Below are 21,730 nucleotides of genomic sequence, written 5' to 3'. Positions count from 1 at the left end.
AGGCCATTTGGTCCTTCAAAACTGACATTCATCACGATCATGGCTGATTGTCCAATTCAATAGCCTAATCCTCCTTTGTCTGCATGACTTTTGATTCCATTTGTCCCAAGTGCTATACCTAGCCGCACCTTGAATATATTCAATGTTTTGACATCAACTACTTCCGTGGTAATGAATTCCACAGGCTCACCACTCTTTGGAAGAAGAAATGTCTCCTCATCTCCGTCCTAAATGGTCTACCCTGACTGTGACTCCTAATTCTGCACCCACCCACCATCAGGAACATCCTCCCTGTATCTAACCCTGTCCAGTACTGTTAGTATTTTATAAGTCTCTGAGATCCCCCCCCCCACTTCATCTGAACTTCAGTGAAAACAATCCTAACCAAGTCAAATCCTTCCTCAAATGTTAGTCTCGCCATCCCCAGAATCAGCCTGACAAACCTTCGCTGCACTTGAGAGAGAGAGAGAGAGCAAGAACATCCTTCCTCAGAAAACGAGACCAAAACTGTACACAATATTCTAGGTGTGGCCTCATCAAGGCACTGTGTAACTGCAACAACATATCTCTGTTCCTGTGCTCGAAACTTGCAATAAATGTCAACATACCATTTGCCTTCTTTACCGCCTGCTGCATCTTCATACCTATCTTCAGCAACTGGTGCAGAAGGACACCTAGGTCCTGTTGCACACTCCCTCTACCAATTTACAGCCATTCAGATAGTAATCTGCCTTCTTGTTTTTGCTTCCAAAGTGAATAACCTCACATTTATCCAAATTGTACTGCATCTGCTATTGATTTGCCCACTCCCCCAACCTATCCAGATCATGCTGAAGGATCTCTGCATCCTCGTCACAGTTCAGCCTCCCACCCAGTTTGGTATCATCTGCAAACTTTGAGACATTATTCTAATAGGTTTCGATATATTATTTCAAAGCCATTCACTTGCCCATTATTAGCCATTCTAAAGGCTAATAACGGACAGGTGAATACAATGTTCTTCACTCTCTTAGGTAGACACTACAATCCCTCTGCCCTGAAGCTCTTCACCTATTATACTCTATGCTACTTTCTCCCCACCCCCACCCTCCTCTAGCTTATCTCTCCACGCTTCAGGCTCTCTGCCTTTATTCCTGATGAAGGGCTTTTGCCCGAAACGTCGATTTTGCTGCTCGTCGGATGCTGCCTGAATTGCTGTGCTCTTCCAGCACCACTGATCCAGAATCTGGTTTCCAGCATCTGCAGTCATTGTTTTTAACCACTACAATCCCTTTGTCTACAATGGACAGCCATTCTTGTAGTGCCTCCTTCTCTGCTGTGGTCTGCTCTCTGATCGCCAGTGTTCTATCTCTCCTGGGTGTTGTGGCCCCTTTCTAACCATCAATGCACCGCCTGGGAAGGTAGTGGAGCTAGTGGAAACCTTACAACCTTCAAAAAATACGTTGATGAGCACTTGAAATGTCATAACATTCAAGGGTATGAGCCAAGTACAGGAAATCAGGATTAGCACATTTTCAGTGGTAGCTGAAGGGCCTTTTCTGCACTGTATGAGTATGTGACTGTGTGACTTCTCCTGCTTCTCATGATACTGTTAGCCTTTACATGTAACCCAGCAGTATCCATTAGCATGCCTTCTGATGGCTCTGCGGTGGTCTTCAATACTCCTTCACACCTGCTCACAAGGGAGGTGGAGGGATGAACTCAGACAGACTCCTGCCTGTCCTTGAGAGGTAACCATAAATTACTCTTGATACTGCATATAATTGTGGTCAGAGATGATGTGAGGCAGGTTTTGGCAACTCTGCTACTTAAACCAGGATAGTGGCTTTCCTCTATGCAAATGAGAACTGTTTATATGCCTCTGTATCTCATACATAGAGCGGGGTGAGATTGCTGCATGCCATGTTGGAGTAACACCCACAGCACACTGAGCGTCATGAGACCTAAAGTCACTTCCTATGCTGCAATCAGGTTTCCTATTGGTAGCTACAACCTTGGACGACAATGACCTCCTTCTGCCTCAGCCTGTGCAGTGTGCCCAGAATATATTCATGTTCTTTCCTGCATATCCACCTACTTTTCCCAGAGTTCTGGCTGATTTAACTTGGCAGTTCAAAGGAAGTTATTGACCCTGTTATGACACTGGACCCAGTTTCGCAGCTTGCTCCCTGGCTCCTTTATGTCTCTGTGAACTCTGTCAAGGTTTATTCAGTCAGGCAGGAGGCTTTCTTGATGTTGCCCTTTGTAAGGAGAACCTCCTGCTGTTACATTACACCAGGAGGAGGATACACCTGGTGTATCTCCAGTGACATGGTCCCAGGTACCTCTGGTCTGCAGCTTAGGTATTGTGGTTTTCGTAGCAGGGCACAGGGGATTCCAGCAGCAGCAGTGGAGCAATCATAGATGAGGCTATTTGTTTTACAGGATCTGCTTTCAAAGTTAGCATCAGTGTTCTTACCTTCTCACACTGCATGGAACTTCACTGTCACCCTCTGTGTTGTGATAAGATTGTCCCCGTGCTTCTACTGCAAAGTGGCTCCCACCTGTGTGATTGCTGTCAGCCAGTTGAATTCCTCACAGTTACAGCACCCTGTTTTGAAGCCACCATCTGGACCCAAGGGGGCTGCCGAAATTCAGCGCATTTAATGTCTGGCGCTTCTCACCTGATACAGTTTTTGTTGAATGGGCATGCCAGCTCACCACACAGCCTGATGAATGTTAGAGTAGCCACCCTTTTTAAATGCAGGAAACTATAGAGCCTGCTTGGTCTTAGTGTGGAAGAGGAAAATCACTTCCTGATCTATGTAAAATAGTCTCTTGCACTTAACAAGGCGTAGCTTATCGCATGTTAGCAATTAGAGGTTGCACTGATACAACAAACATTATGATAGAGACTTCGAGGAGGATCACATATTCAGTCTACGCACAAATCCATCACATATCGTGGTGTTTATGACATTCCTCGGCATTAATCCTCTCATCACAACAGTCATGATAAAATTTGAAAATAATGATCTGTATGCAAAATCAGTTTAAGTGGCAATAACTGTAAAGACTTGAAGAGGTAGGTTTGATTTTTATTGCTCATTGTTAATCACAAGCATTCTCCCAACAAACATCAGTACCTTCAAATCAATATGCTGTGGCTAAGCTGAAAAAACATTTTTATTCATTGATCACATTTCGGTACAAAGGAATTGTATCATTGTACAATTACTGAGAAGGGAGTTTTCATAGCAAGGATGAGAAAAGGAGAAAATATCCTTGTTAGCAGAATCTCAGTACAGTACCTGGAAAGACACTTGTCTTTACGAACTTGGATTTGAGGCTGCCGATGAACAGTGTTCATGACAAGTTCATTTACTCAGAGAAGAAGAAAATCTGGTGGTGAAAAGAAATGAATAAATAACAAGGAATTATTATTGCAATATTCTTTTGAAGTTGCAAATGTACAGAGTACAAGGGCACATTTATTTTAATCAGTCTGTTTGGATATATTATGACACACTTCATATGACCAAAACATCTGAATTAGAGAAAGCAAAACTAAAAAGATCTCTTAGGATACTGGTTGGTACAGAAATACAGTCCTCGGGTATGCATGGTTGACTTTCTTGATTGACGGAAAATAATTGTGTTGTGGCCATCACTAAGAAGAAGGTGGTAGGGAAACTAAAAGGTCTAAAGATGGATAAATTACCTGGATCAGATGGGCTACATCCGTAAAGTTCTGAAGGAGATAGCTGAGGAGATTGTAGAGGTATTGATGGAATCACTGGAGTCATTCAGGGTCCCAGAGGACTGGAAATTGGCAAATACTTCAGAGAAGAAGGCAGAAGACAGGATCTATAGGCTGTTTGGCCAGACCTCAGTTGTTGTTAAGATTTTAGAGTCCATTATTAAGGATGGGTTTGCGGAGTACTTGGAAGTACATCATACAATAGGGCTGAGCTAGCATAGCTTCATCAAGGGAGATAATGCCTACAAATCTGTTAGAATTCTTTTGAGGAACAAACAAATAAGTTGGACAAAGAAGAGCTAGTGGACATGATCTATTTGGATTTTCTGAAAGTAGCCACCCAGGAGACTGCTTTAAGATAAGAGCCCCTGGTGTTAAGAGCATGGCATGGATAGAGGATTGGCTGACTGGCAGAAGGCAGAGTATAGGGAAAAGGGGCTTTTTCAGGATAGCAGCCAATGACTAGTGGAGTTCTACAGGGGTCAGTGTTGGGATCACAACTATTCACATTGTGCATTAATGATCTGGGCAAAGAAACTGAGGGTATTGTTGCTAAGTTTGCAGATGATACAAAGTTAGTGGGGGGGGCGGGTAGTATTCAGGAGGCAGGGAGACTACAAAGGGTTGGATAGGCTAAGAGAGTGGGCAAAGAAGTGACAGATGGATTACAATGTGGGAAAGTATGAGCTTATGTATTTTCAGCAGAAGAGCAGAGGCATAGGCTATTTTCTAAGTGGAGAAATGTTTCAGAAATCTGAAGCCCAATGGACTTGAGAGTTCTTATTCAGGTTAATGTGCAGGTATAGTTAGGAAGGTAAATGCAACATTAATATTCATTTTGTGACATTGCTATGGCTTCAAGAGGTGTATTTTGTCCCTTTTTTTAATAAAGAAAGGTTGAGACAGAGGCAACAAGCAGTCTGCTCTAAGCCAATAATGTAAACAGTTTTTGGGCCTTGCGGTTTGTTTTTAAAGTTGGAACAATAGAAGCACCCTGAATGGGTGTGGGTTAAGCTCCCACAGAACCAGGATTTTAGTTCTGGATTTCTGTAGTTGCTGGGGTCTTGAAGCTAGACATGGAAACTCTTATTCCTCTCTCTTTACAGCTAAAAGCTGGGGTTCTTTTCCTGCTGCTAGAATTCATGTGAGACAATCTTTTTTACTGAATTTGCCTCTTTGCCAAGGGTGTGTTTATAGGATGTTACTATATTGGAAGAGTTAATTATCAGCAGTTAAAATACACATTGGTTGTTAAGCATTTCAATAGGGTTTCAGTTAAGCCAACTCTCTTCTTTTATTTTTATTTAGTCTGTATTTTAAACATAGTTTAAAAATTAAGTATGCTTTGCTGAAAGTCAAGTTGGTTGATCAATCAAAATAGGATTGATGTTTAACCAAAATGAGTGAATCACATGGCAAATTGAGTGGGAATTCAGAGCCGAAAGTGTGGTGCTGGAAAAGCACAGCAGGTCAGGCAACATCCGAGGAGCAGGAGAATCGACGTTTCGGGCAAAAGCTCTTCATCAGGTACCACACTCTCAACTCTGGTCTCCAGCATCTGCAGTCCTCACTTTCTCTTAGTTGGAAGATCAGATGATCCTTCCCATTTTGCTGCAAACAGAGCTGTGTTCTGGCTAATGTCCTGTTATTTGACTGGAAGAGACATCACTGAGACACTTGAAGCAAGAGACTGGGACATTAACAGAAATTTATGCAGTAACACTAATCTGAAAAGTAGTGCATAGATGGAAGCCCTAAATGCAGATATTCAAAGAATGAGGGAGATCATACATGCTGCTCCACTTATGTACTCAACCTCAAAATGTAAGTAATAATGTGTGAAATCAATACATGAAACATTTGTGGGGTTGAGAGGTACAGCTGTACAAAAGCATTTATCATTTTAACAATCAGACAAAGATGAATGTCTGCTTATTGCTCTATTATATACAACACAATACAGCACAGGAACAGGTTATTTGGCCCACCAAGCCTGTGCTGATTCCTAATCTTCACTTAGACGTGCTACTTACTGGCTAAACGTAGTTTCTATCCCTTCCAATCATGTGTCTACATGTTGGTAGTGCGGTTGCTTGCACCACCTCCACAGGCACCCACCGCCCTCTGTGTGAAAAGTTTTCCCTGCATTTCTCCCCTAAACTTTCCCCCATCACTTCAAATCTGTGCCTTCTTGCAGTTGACCTTTCCACCCTGGGAAGAAGAATGAAGACTCTGACTCTCCACTCTATCTATGCCTCTCATAATTCTGTAGACCTCTGTCATGTTGCCCCTTAGCCTCCATCTTTCCCATGAGAACATCTAAGTTTATTCAGCCTCTCCTCATAACTAAAACCCTCCAAACATGGTAACATCCTGGTAAACGCTCTCTGCACTCTCTCTAATGCTTCCACGTCCTTCTGGTAGTGTGGCGACTAGAACTGCATGCAATATTGTGAATGTGGCCTAACTAAAGCTTTATACATCTGTAACATAACTCACCAACTTTTATATTCAATGCCCTGGCCAATAGAAAAATGGACTGCACAATTCAACGTGCCAACTTTTGTTTGACAATTAATATCTTTCAAAACATGATCTACTGGATGAATCTTCAGCAGAACAATTTCTGGATACAAATGAACTTACAGTCATTGAGTCATATAGATGTACAGCACAGAAACAGACCCTTTGGTTCAACTCATCCATGCTGACCAGATACCCTAAATTAATCTAGTCCCATTTGCCAGCACTTGGCCCATATCTCTCCAAACTCTTCCTATTCATATACCCATCCAGATGCCTTTTAAATGTTGTAATTGTACCAGCCTCCACCACTTCCTCTGGCAGTTCACTCCATACACGTACCACCCTTTGTGTGAAAAAGTTACCCCTTAGGTCCCTTTTAAATTTTGCCCCACTTCACCCTGAACCTATGCATTCTAGTTCTGGAGTCCCCCACCTCAGGGAAGAGACTCTGTCTATTTACCCTAGCCATACCCCTCATATTTTATAAATCTTTATAAGGCCACCCCTCAGCCTCCAACTCTCCAGGGAAAACAGCCGCAGCCTATTCAGCCTCTCACTGTATCTCAAACCCTCCAACTCTGGCAACATCCTTGTAAATCTTTTCTGAACCCTTGCAAGTTTCACAACATCCTAATTCAGCAACGTTTTTTGCACACGTATGAATGAAACCTGAGAATTGGCCTAACTATGTGTCAACCCTGATACACTGCTGTCAACAGCAAAATGCAGCTGACTGACAACTCCATATCCATTGAGAGAAAGTAAAGCCCAAACACTAAAGGTCCTGAGGTCTAACTGTTTGACTGTCTGAACTAAATTGAAAACTCTCAATGGAACAATCTGTGGAATGAAAGACTGCATTTTATAGTAACATCATTAATGAAAGCACCAGGTGCTGTTCTGTAAATACTATCCTGTCAGAGGTGAATGTGGGATTGCCCATGCACATTGTTTGTGGGATCAGTATGTTTGTGGCATCAGTCTAGGATGTGTTTAAAACACCATATTGTTCTGATTAACAGAAGCAATTTTTGAATAGATCTCGTTAAAGGAAGGTCTCTCATCTGTGCCTCAACATTCTGAAACATGTTGGCTTGACCACTGTTTAAAATAATAATATGATTGAAGAGCTTGAATGAAATGGATAATCATAGTAACTGAATCTTTGGGAGACAGTAGTGTACAGAATGGCTGCATGTTATCTGATGTCTACATTTTGTCTTTTGATTGAATGCAATTTCATATTAGCATGCGTGGAATATAGCGATCAAAGGTACGGTTGAGATAAGTATTTTAAACAAACCTCTCATTTGTATAGTCATGCTGAAATTATGAAGCACTGTATCTAATTTATTGCAGTGAATAGTATCACACCAAAAAAAGAGCCAAATAATCATTTGGAATGGTAGATTTGACTGAGTAATTGTGTTGAAATGTGTAACATGAGCTTGTTTAAGACAAAGGTCTGATTCTTTGGTTTTTGCAATTGATGTCTGTGTTGAAAGTAACAAAACAAAATAGAACAGGAAAGCAGTGCAACAATAGACAATGGGTGAAAAAAATCAGAGATTTGGTCATTTGTGGATAGGATGAAGAGACTTACAGAACACATGCAAGTGGAGTGGGAGTAAGGTTGTTGTGATGGTAGACAAAATCTTAATAAATGGAGACTTTCTCTTACTTATAATTAATAATTTTAATAAATGAGGTCTACATGGTCAATTGTATTATTGAACTGGCGGGCAGCAACAAATCTCGGATACGATGCAGTTTTGGTCTCATAATTTAAGAAATTATGTAAATATGTTAAAAGGTGGTTCAGAGGTTTACTATGTTGATACCTGGTATGAAGAAAGACTAGACAGTCTGGGCTTGTTTTTACTGGTGTTTCCAAGAACAAGTGATTTGATTAAAGTTTCTAAGATGATGAACAGACTTGACAAGTTGGATGCAGAAAGAATGTTTGGTTAATCCTATGGATGAGTTCAGAACGAAGGAACACTTAAAATTAAGGGTTACCCTTTAAGACAAAGATGAGGGGAATTATGTTCTCTGTGGGTGTACAACATTGGAACTGTCTGCTTCAGAAAGCAGTAGAGGCAGATCAATGAAACTTTTTAGTGGAGGTGGATAGATTGTGAGGTAAGGGAATCAGAGGCTCCCAAAGATAGATGGGGATGTGGAATTTGGAACCTGAACAGTTTGGCTATGATCTTATTCAATGGCAGAGAAGCTTTAAAGAAGCCAAATGTACTTCTTGTGTTCTAATTTGTATGTTCATATTTATACAAGAAAACACATTAAGAATTTTAGATGCAAGTCACTGTCAGAACAAAGAGCAGGACATGGATTAGATACACACGTCTCCGTATCCAAAACCCTGATGGATGACCTTTATTAGAGGAAACTCTGAGCTGGCAGTACTAAACCATAACACTAAATCCCATTGTTTCTAACTGATCTCTTGGCCACTCAGTGGATTGCCAAATTCTATTAATAAGTAAAAATTATGCATCAACATGTCAACATACCTTTCTAGAACTTTCACAGAGATAATGCTGAGCCAATACTTGGTACATGTTGGATTTGATTATGCTATTCTTGACTCCAGTTTAACAAGTGATGGCCAACATTCAATAAATAAATTGAGCTTCTCAATATCTACTGATCTCCCAAAACATTCTCCAAAGTTCATGAAGGATTGTGTTATTGGTGGAAATTGTGGATCAGCTCTCAGTCCGTTTGTATGGATGAGCCTAGATTCCAATGAGTGGGTCATTTGAATATGTGGGGTGGGCGCACATTCAAGCTCAGGAGGTGTAAGCTCTTTATCTTGAGTAAGCTTTGGTATGTAGAGTCCTTGTGGGCAAAATGCATAATAATTCAACTTAGCCATTTTGTACTGTACTCAGGAATTCTGAACAGAACAATCCAAACACTTATTCCGCATATTGGAAGTATGTTGCCCAGAGGGAATAGGCTCTAGGAATCTAATTAATGTGTGTCATGAACCCAGAACCTGTTTTAGGTGATGGATCTGAACATTTACAAAGCTATATAAATCAATATGACAGTGTTTGTAATGCAAGCAATAACTGGCTGTGGAGTTTAACTTTTTGTTCCCTGTTTGGAGTCTGGAAAGAAGGTCTAATTTTTACAACATTGAGCTCCACCAGTGTACAAACCTTTCTGTTTTTTGCATAATAAAATATCAATATTTTAAAAATTAATGACAGTCTCCAGTTTCAATTCTTGCTTACCTCTACAGCATAGGAGGTGAGCTTTAGAGAGAGTTGCTGTGAATTCAGGTCTGGAGACTTGTTGACTTAAATACCATTCCCTCTAACTTCAAAACTGAAAAGCAAAAAGAAATATCTTTGATGGAGAGCTGAGATTTTTGTTTCTGTTCTAGTGAATCATCCTCACTTAAATAAGTTTGGGCCATTTAAGTTCTATTTTTGGTGGAGGCAGTCTGACAGAATTGTGGGGAAATATTTAAGTAACATTTTCTAAAACCCACAGCCTCAATGTGTTACAGAACTGTTCATTGTCAAATCTGGGAGGTTTTACTGAGTGTGGTATGAAATATACAAACAGTTTAAATTGACAGGATGCTGATAGCAAAAACAAGGCTTAATCATGAAAGAGGAAAAATGCCTTTCTACTCTGAATTAATAATAAGACAAAATCACACATTTATTTATTTTGTCAATTGGTTAAACTTGGAGAAAAACATGAAATGTCTTATTTCACATCACATTAAAAGAAAAATGTTTTGAGACTCATGATATTTTATTTCATTAGGAATTATGCACATGATCTTGGCTGACACTTTCATTCAGTACTTACGGAATGCTGCATTACCATGAGTATTGTCTTTTAGAACGGATGTTAAGCTAATACCCCACTAACTTGTTTGGAAGATTAAAATATCTATTATCAATTTTTGAAGAGGTCCAGTGTAGTTCTCCAACATATTATTCTCAGCCAGTGCCATTGTGGACCGATTATCTGGTTATTTATCGATTGCTCTTTGTGGGATCTTGCTGTGTGCACTTGAATATTGTGTTTCCGATATTACATCATTATTTTATGTCATTACTTTTTCTGTACTGTCTTCAAAAGTACTTGGGATTGAAAAGAGATTATTTTATCCTCACAATAATCTTGTTTTCCTCAAATTGAAACATTCAGATCTTTAATTCCACAACTTGGAGATGCCGGTGTTAGACAGGAGTGGACAAAGTTAAAAATCTCACAACACCAGGTTATAGTCCAACAGGTTTAATTGGAAGCACTCCGAAAGCTAGTGTGCTTCCAATTAAATGTTGTGTGATTTTTAACTTAATTTCACAATGTTTCTTGAATCTAAAATCAGGATAAATATTTTATGGTTACATCTCATCTGATAAATTGAATCAGTAGTAATCTCCTTCACAGTGGGAAGCTCAGTGGTTAGCACTGCTGCCTCACAATTCTGGGGACCTGCATTTGATTCCAAACCCAGGCAATTATCTGTATGGAGTTTGCATATTCTCCCTGTGTCTGCATGGGTTTCCTCTGAGTGCTCCAGTTTCCTCCCATAGTCCAAAGATATACACATTAGGTGGATTGGCCATGCTAAATTGCCCATAGAGCCCAGGGATTGCAGGTTAGGTGGGTTAGCCAGACACAGTTACAGGAATAGGGTAAGGTGTGGGTCAGGATGGGATGCTCTTTGGAGGGTTGGTGTGGACTCGATGGTTTGGATGGCCTGTTTCCACACTGTTGGGATTCTATAATTTGTCAATCCAATTAAGTAACGCATCGGCCCATTAAAACCCCCACAGCCAATGTCAGCACTTGAGATGGCAGCTGTTTCTGTGGCGTTACAAAGTTCTTAAAGTTACACTCAGTGTACCAGGTTAAACAAGAAATGTAGAGTGCAGGCATTGTAAGAGGCAGTAAAAGTAGCTCACTTTCTGTCTGATTATCATCTATAAGGCACAAGTTAGGAGTGTGATGGAATACTCTCCACTTGTCTGCATGGGTCCAAATCCAATTGCAGTGAAAAAGCTTAACATTATCCAGTATACAACTCCTCACAAGTTTGCGAGCTCATCCACCGTCTTCCACATTCGCTGCCTTCAACAGTAAGGTATAATGGCAGCAGCAACAGCATGTACGATCTACCAGGTGCACTGAGTAACTCAGCAAGGCTCCTCCGACTGCACCTTTCAAACCAACAAACATTACCATCAAGAAAGATAATGGTAGCAGATACAAGGGAGAATTACTAAAGGCAAGCTCTCATTGAAGTCACACAACATCTTAACTTGGAAATATGTCACTGTTCCTTCACTGTCACAGGATCAAAATCCTGAAAATCCTTTCCTAACAGCAGTGGATGTACTTACATCCCAAGCTCTGCAGCAGTTCAAGATAATAGCTCATGACCAACATCTCCAAGGAGCTTATAGATGGCCAATAATTATTGACTTAGTTAGCAATGTCAACAACCCATGAATGAATACATTTATAATTAACTTAATTTTTAATGACTAACTTATGCTCACAATTCCACACAAGCCCATTAAAAAATGCCCTTGTACAGCTATCAACTTGCTCCCTCCTCGCTCAGCCAAGCCCCGTTCCCCTTTCACAAAATCCGAACATTGTTGTTGCAGAAGGAGGCCATTCAACCATCATGTCTGCACTGCTTTTCTGAGCATTTTAACTTGTTGCCAATCTCCTGCCTTTTCCTGGTACATTTTAACACTGTTTCTCTTTAAATAATAATTCAAAGCCCTCTTGAATGCCTCAACTGAACTTGCCTTCACCACATTTTCAGACAGGGCATTCCACACTCTATTTACACACTGTGTGAAAAAGAATTTTCTCACCTCGAGTTTTCTTCTTTTGCAAAAAACTTTAAACTGTGCTCTTTAGTTCTCGGTCCATTGATGAGTGGAAACAGTTTCTCCCTACCAACTCTGTCCAGTTCCCTCATGATTTTGAAAACCTCTCTCTAATCCTCTCTCAGTCCTCTCCTCTGCAGGGAAAATAGTCCCTAGCTTTCACTAATGTTACAGCTGCCACCAATTTGAATGCATCAGGACTTCCTCTTTTCTGGTTCAACAAGGCTATCAATACAAGAAAATCTAGCCCCTACTCAGGTCAATTCCTTCAGGAAGATTACCTCACCTTCTGCCCACCATCTTTAATCAGTCTTCAATCCATGCAGGCTTCATACCAAAAGATAAAATTTAATCTGACAAAGTGTTTTAATAAACATGCAAGACTACTAACATATTTAAAAAATAAGATTGTGGCAGTTGCTATCAGGAAGCATGATCCACTCGATTTGCTGCCAACTTAATAACCAACTTTCATCCTGTCATCAGGAAGTTGATATTTTGCTTAATTGAGTTCCCCTATTGGCCTCAATTCCCAGTCCCAGATATTTTCATTTGTTTCCACCCATGGATTTTGGGTGGGCATAAGGTATAACAAATGGATAGATTGAGTGTCTAGTCCTCTTCATTGCAGTTCATTACTTTTGTGTCACTTTGTATTTAAATTTATTCCACCTGGAGTCTGGTCTTGGAGCAGAAATGTTGTACAAGCACTAACCTGGTAAGGTTTGGAGTGAAAGGAATAAAGAAACATGCATACTGATTGCTGCAGTTCAAAATGGACTTGACAGGAAATTGTTTGATTTCCTCTTGTCCATGCTTGATTTATTTCTCACTGCTGTGGGACTGAGACACACCCCAGGTTATTACTGTCTACATCCTTGGGCGTGGGAATGATTCAATGCCTGCAGGCAAATCCCAATCTGCCATTATCACACAGGAAGGGCACAAGATGGCAGAATGTAAAGTCAGGCAGCATTTAAGAAGGATAGACTGCAGACGGTATTATTCCTTGCACTTTGATTATACAGCAGCTTAAGCCCTAATGGGAACTTATAGGGAAGAGATACATATTAGAAGAATGCGTTCCACCAAGATGGCACAAGGATAGTACTGTCACCTCATCCGTGAGCACCACCAGTCATCATCATCTGACTCAGAATCATCCCATGGAGCTGTAGGTGATCTCTATATTACTTTTTGAACTTTTGTGACAACTTTGAGAAGAGCAGATCTTGATTTCCAGTGTATTATGTCAGTGAGACATAACAATGTTTTGCTGGAATTTGGAGTAATCCATTTGGCCCATCAAGTCCACACTGACCCTCCAAAGAGGGTTGTTGACCTGAGTTGGGCCATCTTGAGCTTTAGGAAGAAAATAATCATCTGAATGTATGGCTTTGTGAAGATATATTCTATTCCCCGCTTTCATTGATATTAATGCCAATAGGAATACCCCAAACAACAGCAGAGCTGTAAGACACGCACTTCCACTGGAGTGAACTTTGAGAGGGCACTGGTGTGTTAAAAAGACATTAGCACTGCCGATAAGATCAGGAGGGACCGTACAGTTTGTTCTTCCTTAGCTGTAGCCTGATACGATTTGTACAGTTTCAACGTCCAAGTTGCACAAGCACACAAACGTTAGAGTCAATCAATCAATCAAAAGGTGAATTTCAGAAGATGAGCAAGCTTTCTGTATTATTAACCTCATACAACGTATCAGTGGTGTAAGGCAATTAGAAGCTTTAACGACCATTAATATCATGTAATGAAAAGGCAGGATTACACATAATAAAAGCTACAATAGACCTAGGAGGTACCACTACTCATTCTGACTGACATGTACCCCAGCAAATGGCATTCCTACAGGAAAACATATCACATCTTATAAAGGCCCACCGATTCCATGCATTGCCAAAATCATATACCATCTATCCTCTTGACTAGTGTCTCAGTTTACTTCAGCATATCAGACATACATTTTTGCAATTTACAACAAAACCAACATATTTAATAGTGCAGAATAATTCCCAGACACAGCCTATGTTTTGAGTGCAATGGTGCATAGAGCCTGTGGTCATGTGACAGCATTCAATACTTGACTTTTTTGCACATTGATCTCTGAAAGGGAAGTCGCTCCAAAACAGCAATTATCATTCAGAGGACACTGAACGTTGCAAAGAGTATCAAGGAACAATGCAAGTCTTTTTCATGGATAAAATGGTCTTCCTTCCCTCCATCTTTCTATAGAATGAAAATCCTAAGATGTGTGTGTTCATTTTTGAAAGGGTATAAATGCATTATTCAAATATTGTCAATAATCTTTGTATTTTTGCTTGAATAATCTTGTGTTTCTATTGAACTAATTACTGGTTGGCTAAAGTAACCTGACTGATTTGTTCTTAACACTGAACCTGATACAGCCTGAGAACCATAGAATTGACCAAATCACTAACCTGGATCCCATGTAAACTTTGTTATGGTGTGGAGGAGTGGGACCAGAAAAGGAAACAGTGCACCCTTCCACCTTGGTCATAACACTTAATATTTCATGAACTCAGTATCTTCTAAATACTTGACAATTAATGAAGTAATTCTGTCGCATAGTTACTACTGTAAAGTAAGAAAAAGAGCAGCCAATTAATGTACAACTACGATGCGAGAAAGATAAATTCATCTGTTTGTAGTGATATTGTTTCATAATTTATGTCTCGGACTTTGCTCTTTAAAATTGTGGTGTGGACTCTTTGTATTGATAAGAAAGTATAATCTTTGTGTCTGATTTTAAATGGACAACACGGTGGTTCAATTGTTAACACTACTGCCTCACAGCGCCAGGGACCTGGGTTTGATTCCAGCCTTAGGTGACTGTCAGTTACATTCTGCATGCGTCTGCACAGGTTTCCTCCGGGTGCTCTGGTTTCCTCCCACAGTCCAAAGATGTGCAGGTCAGGTGGATTGGCCATGGGAAATGCAGTTATATATGAGGGGTGGGTCTGGGTACGATGTGCTTTGGACTTGATGGGCTGAATGGCATTTAGGATTTCTATGATAAATTTAGCACCTCTGACAGTGCAGCATTACCACCGTATTAGATTTTGTGATGGCTTGTTCTTTTTTGCTTTTTTTTTGGAATGGGCTTGAACTCAGATTCTTCTGACTCAAAAGGTGACAAGGTTGCAACTGAACCATGGCTGACACCAAAGTAGATTATCAGTACCTTTTAATACAACAAACTCCAGAGTGAATATGAGTCATCCAGCTCTTTCAGCATACTGTGCTTTGCTTGGCAAGCATCACTGTGCAGCATGTTGATTGCAGCTGTCACCACTGGGCCTTGGGTTTTTGCCCACACTGATCTCTGTCCCGGCTGGTGTACTTACAATCCCCAGATCCACAAAGCCCTTCAAAAAAGCAGTCTAAATTAATGGAAGCTGGTGTGCAAAGTACTATTTAACCTTCTCCTACCATCAGGACAATACTTTGCCTCTGCCACAAAATTCATTGTTTCTGCAATTTGGAAGAATAATCCTGAGTGTAGCTGTGAATATAAGCTCTAGATACATGAGGCCCATCTGTCATTGCTACACATCCACAGAGATGTCTGCATGACATCTGATTTATCAAAATTTCTTCTTTTCCGCTCCAGGTTCTGAAGGTCTTCAGGTTCTGAAGTTGTAGGGAACTTGACCCTGCTCAGTGAAGGTGACACATTGTCACCCAAGCCCCAATCCTCTAGCTCTCTGATGCTCTATGAATTGCAAGGTGACACACATTCTCACTGGCATGATAAAGAAAAGATTATGTCGGTGCTCATGGAAAGAAATGGAAACTAGCAGGCATGTTACCCTGCCTACCCTTGTCAGCTCACTGAACTGACTATTGCCTGGCCAGTGAGACAGTATTGGTGTTCAGTGCCAGTGTAAAGACCTCCCTTCACATGGCATGAGGGCCTTTTGTTTGCTTCCTCCCAAGGAGACGGACTAATCCATTTTGCCACCATCTTTTCTCTCTGCCTATCATTGTGTTGCTTTTTCTTTCTCTTTCTCTTCATCCCTCTCTGTTGTTTCTCTCTTCCTGTAAGTTCCTCAATCGATCTCTTAATCTCTGTGTCTGTCTGTCCCTCTTTCCCTTTCTTTCTTTCTTTCTCTCTCTCACCTTCTTTCATGCTGTCTCCCCCTCCCTCATTGCCTGATGCAGATGCAGCAGGACTTGATGCCAGTGCACAAGAAGCGTAGACTTCTCTTTCTAGTCTGTGCAGCCTTCTTCGTCCTGTCCTGTTATCTCTGTCAAATCCTCGTAGCAGTTTGTTTTAAAATGTGGAACACAATGTCACAAGCGAGTGCTGCTACCTGATAGCTGACAAAACACAGATTAGGTTTTTAACTTTCCTGTTGTTGATAATTTGAGCACGGATACACATATTAGAGGCTACATTCTAATTTCAGAGTTCAACCAACATCCCTAAATCCAGATGGAATTTCTCCATGGTTTTCCTGATCAGTTGGGTCCATTGTTGGAAAATGCAAGAAGATCTGAGGAAACTTTGAGTTATGATCTGGACATTTTATCTCTTTGCCATTTGGGGAGACTTGCTGTAAATAAAGCAGTTGCCATTTTTTCCTGCATTCCAAAATACAAATTATTCTTTCTTTTTCTTTGAACCACCAGCATTCTCATTTTGCATGGAAAGTTGTACTGCAGAATTGCCAATCCCTATTTAAATGAGCTTAATGCCCCCCACCCCCAAATGCTGCAGAGCATTAGTGAGTATTATAGCTGCTTCCAAGGTTCCAAACTCATTTCAATGGAAGTGCATGGTGTCATTTTCTTTCTCAATCCCGAGGGCTTTTCTGGACTCAGCCGGTATTGTTTGCTTTCAGTCATGCGTTGTCAAGGAATGATAAAATTAAACATCAGGAGTAACTTATTAAGATGATCTCCATTCAAACATACCTGAATAAAGAGTGAAATAATTTTTATTGAAAATTAAATGTAGTAAATAGTTAGATTTGGTGGTCTTGAAATGGAACTGAATGGAATCAGGTGGGGAAAGAAAATGGCGGCCAGAACTTCAGTGCAAACAAAAGGTCAATTTAATTTTGAAGAACACTTCAGCCCCTTTTGTGCTCGTATGGTTTGTTAATGGAAACAGAACTGGGTAGGGAAGTCTTGGATACAATCCAGAATGGCATGGTGACTCAATGGTTAGCATTACTGCATCACAGCTCCAAGTGCCCAGGTTTGATTCCAGACTCGGGTGACTGTGTGGAGTTTACACATTCTCCCCATGTCTATGTGGCTTCTGGCTGGTGCTCTGGTTTCCTCCCACAGTCCAAAGATGTGCATGTTAGGTGGATTGGCCATGCTAAATTTCCCAAAGTGTGCAGGCTAGGTGGGTTAGCCATAGGAAATGCAGGGTTACAGGGATAGGGTAGGAGGGTTGTGTCTGGGTATTATGCTCTTTGGAGGGTTGATGTGGTCTCATTGGGCTGAATGGCCTTCCACACTATAGAGATTCTGTGATTTGCTTTGAATGCAAAACCTCCTTGTTTGACGAGGAGAAGACTATTTTTCTAGCTCTTTCATTGCCATAGCCTTGTCAGCTGATAGTGAGAAGGGGTGCATGGTGATTGTGGTAGTTTCACCATTGGAAAGCATCCTTCATTGTGCAATTGCATATTTCCATGCTTGCTGCTTGAACTGTACATTTTAATTGAAATTGTGTGGGAAGTAGAAAATGTAATTAGTGGGAATGGTGCATACAATGTTGGTCATTGTACGTATGGAAGAATGTTGATGTATTGGAAGCAGTTCAGAGAAGGTTTCCTAGTCTAATAGCTGGAATGGAGCTTAAAAATGTGTTGCTGGAAAAGCGTAGCAGGTCAGGCAGCATCAAAGGAACAGGAGAATTGACGTTTCGGGCATAAGCCCTGCAGTCCCACTTTGTTGTGGTTCTGTTCGCTGAGCTGGAAGTTTTTGTTGCAAACGTTTCGTCCCCTGGCTAGGCGACATCATCAGTGCTTGGGAGCCTCCTGCGAAGCGCTTCTTTGATGTTTCCTCCGGTGTTTATAGTGGTCTGTCCCTGCCGCTTCCGGTTGTCAGTTTCAGCTGTCCGCTGTAGTGGTTGGTATATTGGGTCCAGGTCGATGTGTTTGTTGATGGAGTTTGTGGATGAATGTCATGCCTCTAGGAATTCCCTGGCTGTTCTCTGTCTGGCTTGCCCTATGATAGTAGTGTTGTCCCAGTCGAATTCATGTTGCTTGTTGTCTGCGTGTGTGGCTACTAACGATGGCTGGTCGTGTCGTTTCGTGGCTAGTTGATGTTCATGTATGCGGATTATTAGCTTTCTTCCTGTTTGTCCTATATAGTGTTTTGTGCATTCCTTGCATGGTATTTTGTACACTACATTTGTCTTGCTCATGCAAGGACTGCACTAAACACTATATAGGACAAACAGGAAGACAGCTGACAATCCGCATACATGAACATCAACTTGCCACGAAACGACACGACCAGCTATCCTTGGTAGCCACACATGCAGACAACAAGCAACATGAATTCGACTGGGACAACACTACTATCATAGGGCAAGCCAGACAGAGAACAGCCAGGGAATTCCTAGAGGCATGGCATTCATCCACAAACTCCATTAACAAACACATCGACCTGGACCCAATATACCAACCACTACAGCGGACAGCTGAAACTGACAACTGGAAGCGGCAGGGACAGACCACTATAAACACCGGAAGAAACATCAAAGAAGCGCTTCGCAGGAGGCTCCCAAGCACTGATGATGTCGCCTAGCCAGGGGACGAAACGTTTGCAACAAAAACTTCCAGCTCAGCGAACAGAACCACAACAACGAGCACCCGAGCTACAAATCTTCGCACAAAATTTGTCCTCACTTTCTCCTAATAGCTGGAATGAGCAGATTGCCTCATGAGGAAGGCTAGGTAGGCTAGATCTGTATCCTCTGGGGTTTCGAAGAGTCAGAGGTGACTTAATTGAAACATGCACAGGGTTGGCATGGTGGCTCAGTGGTTAGCACTGCGGTCTCACAGCACCAGGGACCCGGGTTCGATTCCAGCCTCGGGCAACTGTCTGTGTGGAGTTTGCATGTTCTCCCTATGTCTGTGTGGGTTTCCTCTGGGTGCTCTGGTTTCCTCCCATAGTCCAAAGATGTGCAGGTCAAGTGAATTACCCATGCTAAATTGTCCATAGCATTCAGTGTTAGGTGCTTTAGTCAGGAGTAAACATCAGGAAATGGGTCTGGGTGGATTACTCTTCAGAGGGTTGGTGTGGATTCGTTGGGCCGAATGGCCTGTTTCCCCACTGTAGGGATTCTATGTAAGATACTGAAAGCATATTTTCTCTTGTGGAAGAATCAAGAGTAAGGATTATTGTTTGAAATAAGGGGGAGCCCACTTCAAACAGAAATAAGGAAACATTAATTCCCTGAGGGTTGTGTAAGTAATCTAATCTAATCTAATCTAATCATATTTTCTCTTGTGGAAGAATCAAGAAGTAAGGATTATTGTTTGAAATAAGGGGGAGCCCACTTCAAACAGAAATAAGGAAACATTAATTCCCTGAGGGTTGTGAATCTTTGGAATTTCCTTACTCAAAACTCAGTGGGTGCAGAATCTTTAAATATGTTTAAGACATAGGTGGATGGTGAATGAAAGATTATCAAGGATATGCAAGAATGTAGAGTTGAGGTTGACATCAGAATTGTAATGATCTTATTGAATGGTGGAGCATGCTTGAAGGGGTGAATATCTGAATGTCGTTCCGTATTTGTATGTTTGTGAATATCCCTGAGGCCAAAAAGGCTAGCAAAGTCTGGAATTTCAGATTTGAGTATGTGAATGATTTGCTTGCTGGTTACCTTCTCTATAACAGTAGCTGGGATTCAATGCCTTGTGCACAAAGTATGAAGGCATCAAAGTATTAATTCCAAATCCCCCACCCCCTACCTGAAACCTTCTTTGCCATCTCCAGTGAGGGGAAATTCTGAAATAACAAACCACTTGCTGGAATGCCTTCTGGGTTCTTTCTCACTTCTCCCCCAATTTTCTGTTTAAATGCAACGGAGGTGCTTCCTCACCCTTGTTCACTGAGGGAACTAAGGCGTCTTCAGTGTCTGCCAAGTGAAGAATGTCTTAAGCAACAAGCAACTCTGCTTAATAGAGAATTAATAAAAGGTCTCTTAACCTCTTGTTCCACTGTAGCATGGACATGTCCCCTTAGTCTGATTTTTGTACATCTGAGCCACAAATCTTGAAGGATGGTCTGAGGACTAGTGACCTCAACTATGACAGAGCATCTGAAAGGATCAAGACATCTTCTCCAGTATCCAAGTTAAGATTTGTTTCTCTGCTATTTGCTTTAATCTATGTATACCAAACACATCCCTGAATGCCTGAATAATCAAGAAAGTCAAAATATTACTTTGGTCACAACTCCAATCATGTTTCCCAGGAATACTTTATCCTGTCACCCTATCTTCCCCAATGGTGGAGCTGCTGCTGGATGCATGGTCTGTATTTGTTTTTTTTATATGCTGCTGTTGCAGTGTTACCATAGTCTCTCTCTTTGCTCTCACAACTCTCTACAAAACTGGCCAGGTTCTGTTCATCCTGGTGGAATTTCTTCATGGCTTGGATTGTAGCCTGTTCCTTAACATGCTTGCTGTTGCTATTCCTTTGGGGGTGAGTATTTCTTCCCCATCTCTGAGTACTTTCATTTGTGTAATTCCTTACTTATTGTGGGATTGGTTGCTGTATTCCTGTACTGCTCACCACATAATTTGATTTCTTCTGCTCTAGATTAATCTTCTCCATTGGCTTTCCCACTGTGTGCTTCAGTGCCTGGATACACATTGAAGGCTACTACTTGCTGGCCTCTTCCAACACTGAGGTTCTCTTTAGGTATTTCCTCCACCTCTGGGTTTGAATCGCTGGGATGGCCTTGCAGTTTACCAACACTGGGTTTCACTTCAGGTTCTTACCACCCAGTTCCATGGATCTGGTCACTATTGCTACCCTGTGGTAATGTGAGATCTGTGCCTTTGTAAATTTAACAGCAACAGACTATATTCAACATAACAAAATACAGAGGATTGAAAGAGAGATATCCTACTTGGAACCCTTCAAGCCCAGTCTCCAGTTCTATGACTATGTCACTATGACATAGCTTCCTTTATACATGCTCAGTAGCGATACCTACAGTAAAAGTACAATTCCCATTACTTAACAGCCAAGAATGGGAGGCTCTCCCGCTGCTGGGAGACTGATGAATGGCCTCTGCTATGGCTATGTGGGCTGGGCCACCATATATCCTGCAGCAACAGGCTACATTAATTACAGCCCATTGCTTCAGGTCTGACTTGATGAAAGACTATCAACCTGAAACATTGAGCAGAATTTTTCCCTCCCTAGTGTGACATAAGGAATGGTAGGACGGCTAGGGAAAGAATGAAAAATATCAGTCTCGATGCTGAGAAAAACTTTGTGATTTCCCCACAAGCTTGAAGTGGCAACTTCAGAATCTTAGCACCTGC

The 21,730-nt window shown here is 41.3% G+C and overlaps 1 protein-coding gene across 6 annotated transcripts in view; it reads right to left on the bottom strand.

Annotated features, from left to right (window-relative positions):
- The window catches only part of rassf6 (Ras association domain family member 6), a 72,785-nt gene that overhangs the window by 41,751 nt on the left and 9,304 nt on the right, over nucleotides 1-21,730 (bottom strand). The window contains exons 1-3 of one of the 6 annotated variants that reach the window (XM_043719315.1): nucleotides 15,383-15,458; nucleotides 9,526-9,619; nucleotides 3,291-3,381 (exon numbers count right to left, since the gene is read on the bottom strand). In XM_043719315.1, coding sequence (XP_043575250.1) covers nucleotides 3,291-3,349 — 59 coding nt within the window. In that variant the 5' untranslated portion in view covers nucleotides 3,350-3,381; nucleotides 9,526-9,619; nucleotides 15,383-15,458. Of the gene's footprint in view, nucleotides 1-3,290; nucleotides 3,382-9,525; nucleotides 9,620-12,147; nucleotides 12,301-12,448; nucleotides 12,472-14,618; nucleotides 14,639-15,382; nucleotides 15,459-21,730 lie in introns of those variants that run through there. The other 5 variants (XM_043719333.1, XM_043719324.1, XM_043719306.1 and 2 more) reach the window with 5 other exon arrangements.

This window comes from Chiloscyllium plagiosum, chromosome 2 (assembly GCF_004010195.1).
Source record: "Chiloscyllium plagiosum isolate BGI_BamShark_2017 chromosome 2, ASM401019v2, whole genome shotgun sequence".
NCBI lineage: Eukaryota > Metazoa > Chordata > Chondrichthyes > Orectolobiformes > Hemiscylliidae > Chiloscyllium > Chiloscyllium plagiosum.
This window is presented reverse-complemented; position numbering and strand designations above follow the sequence as displayed.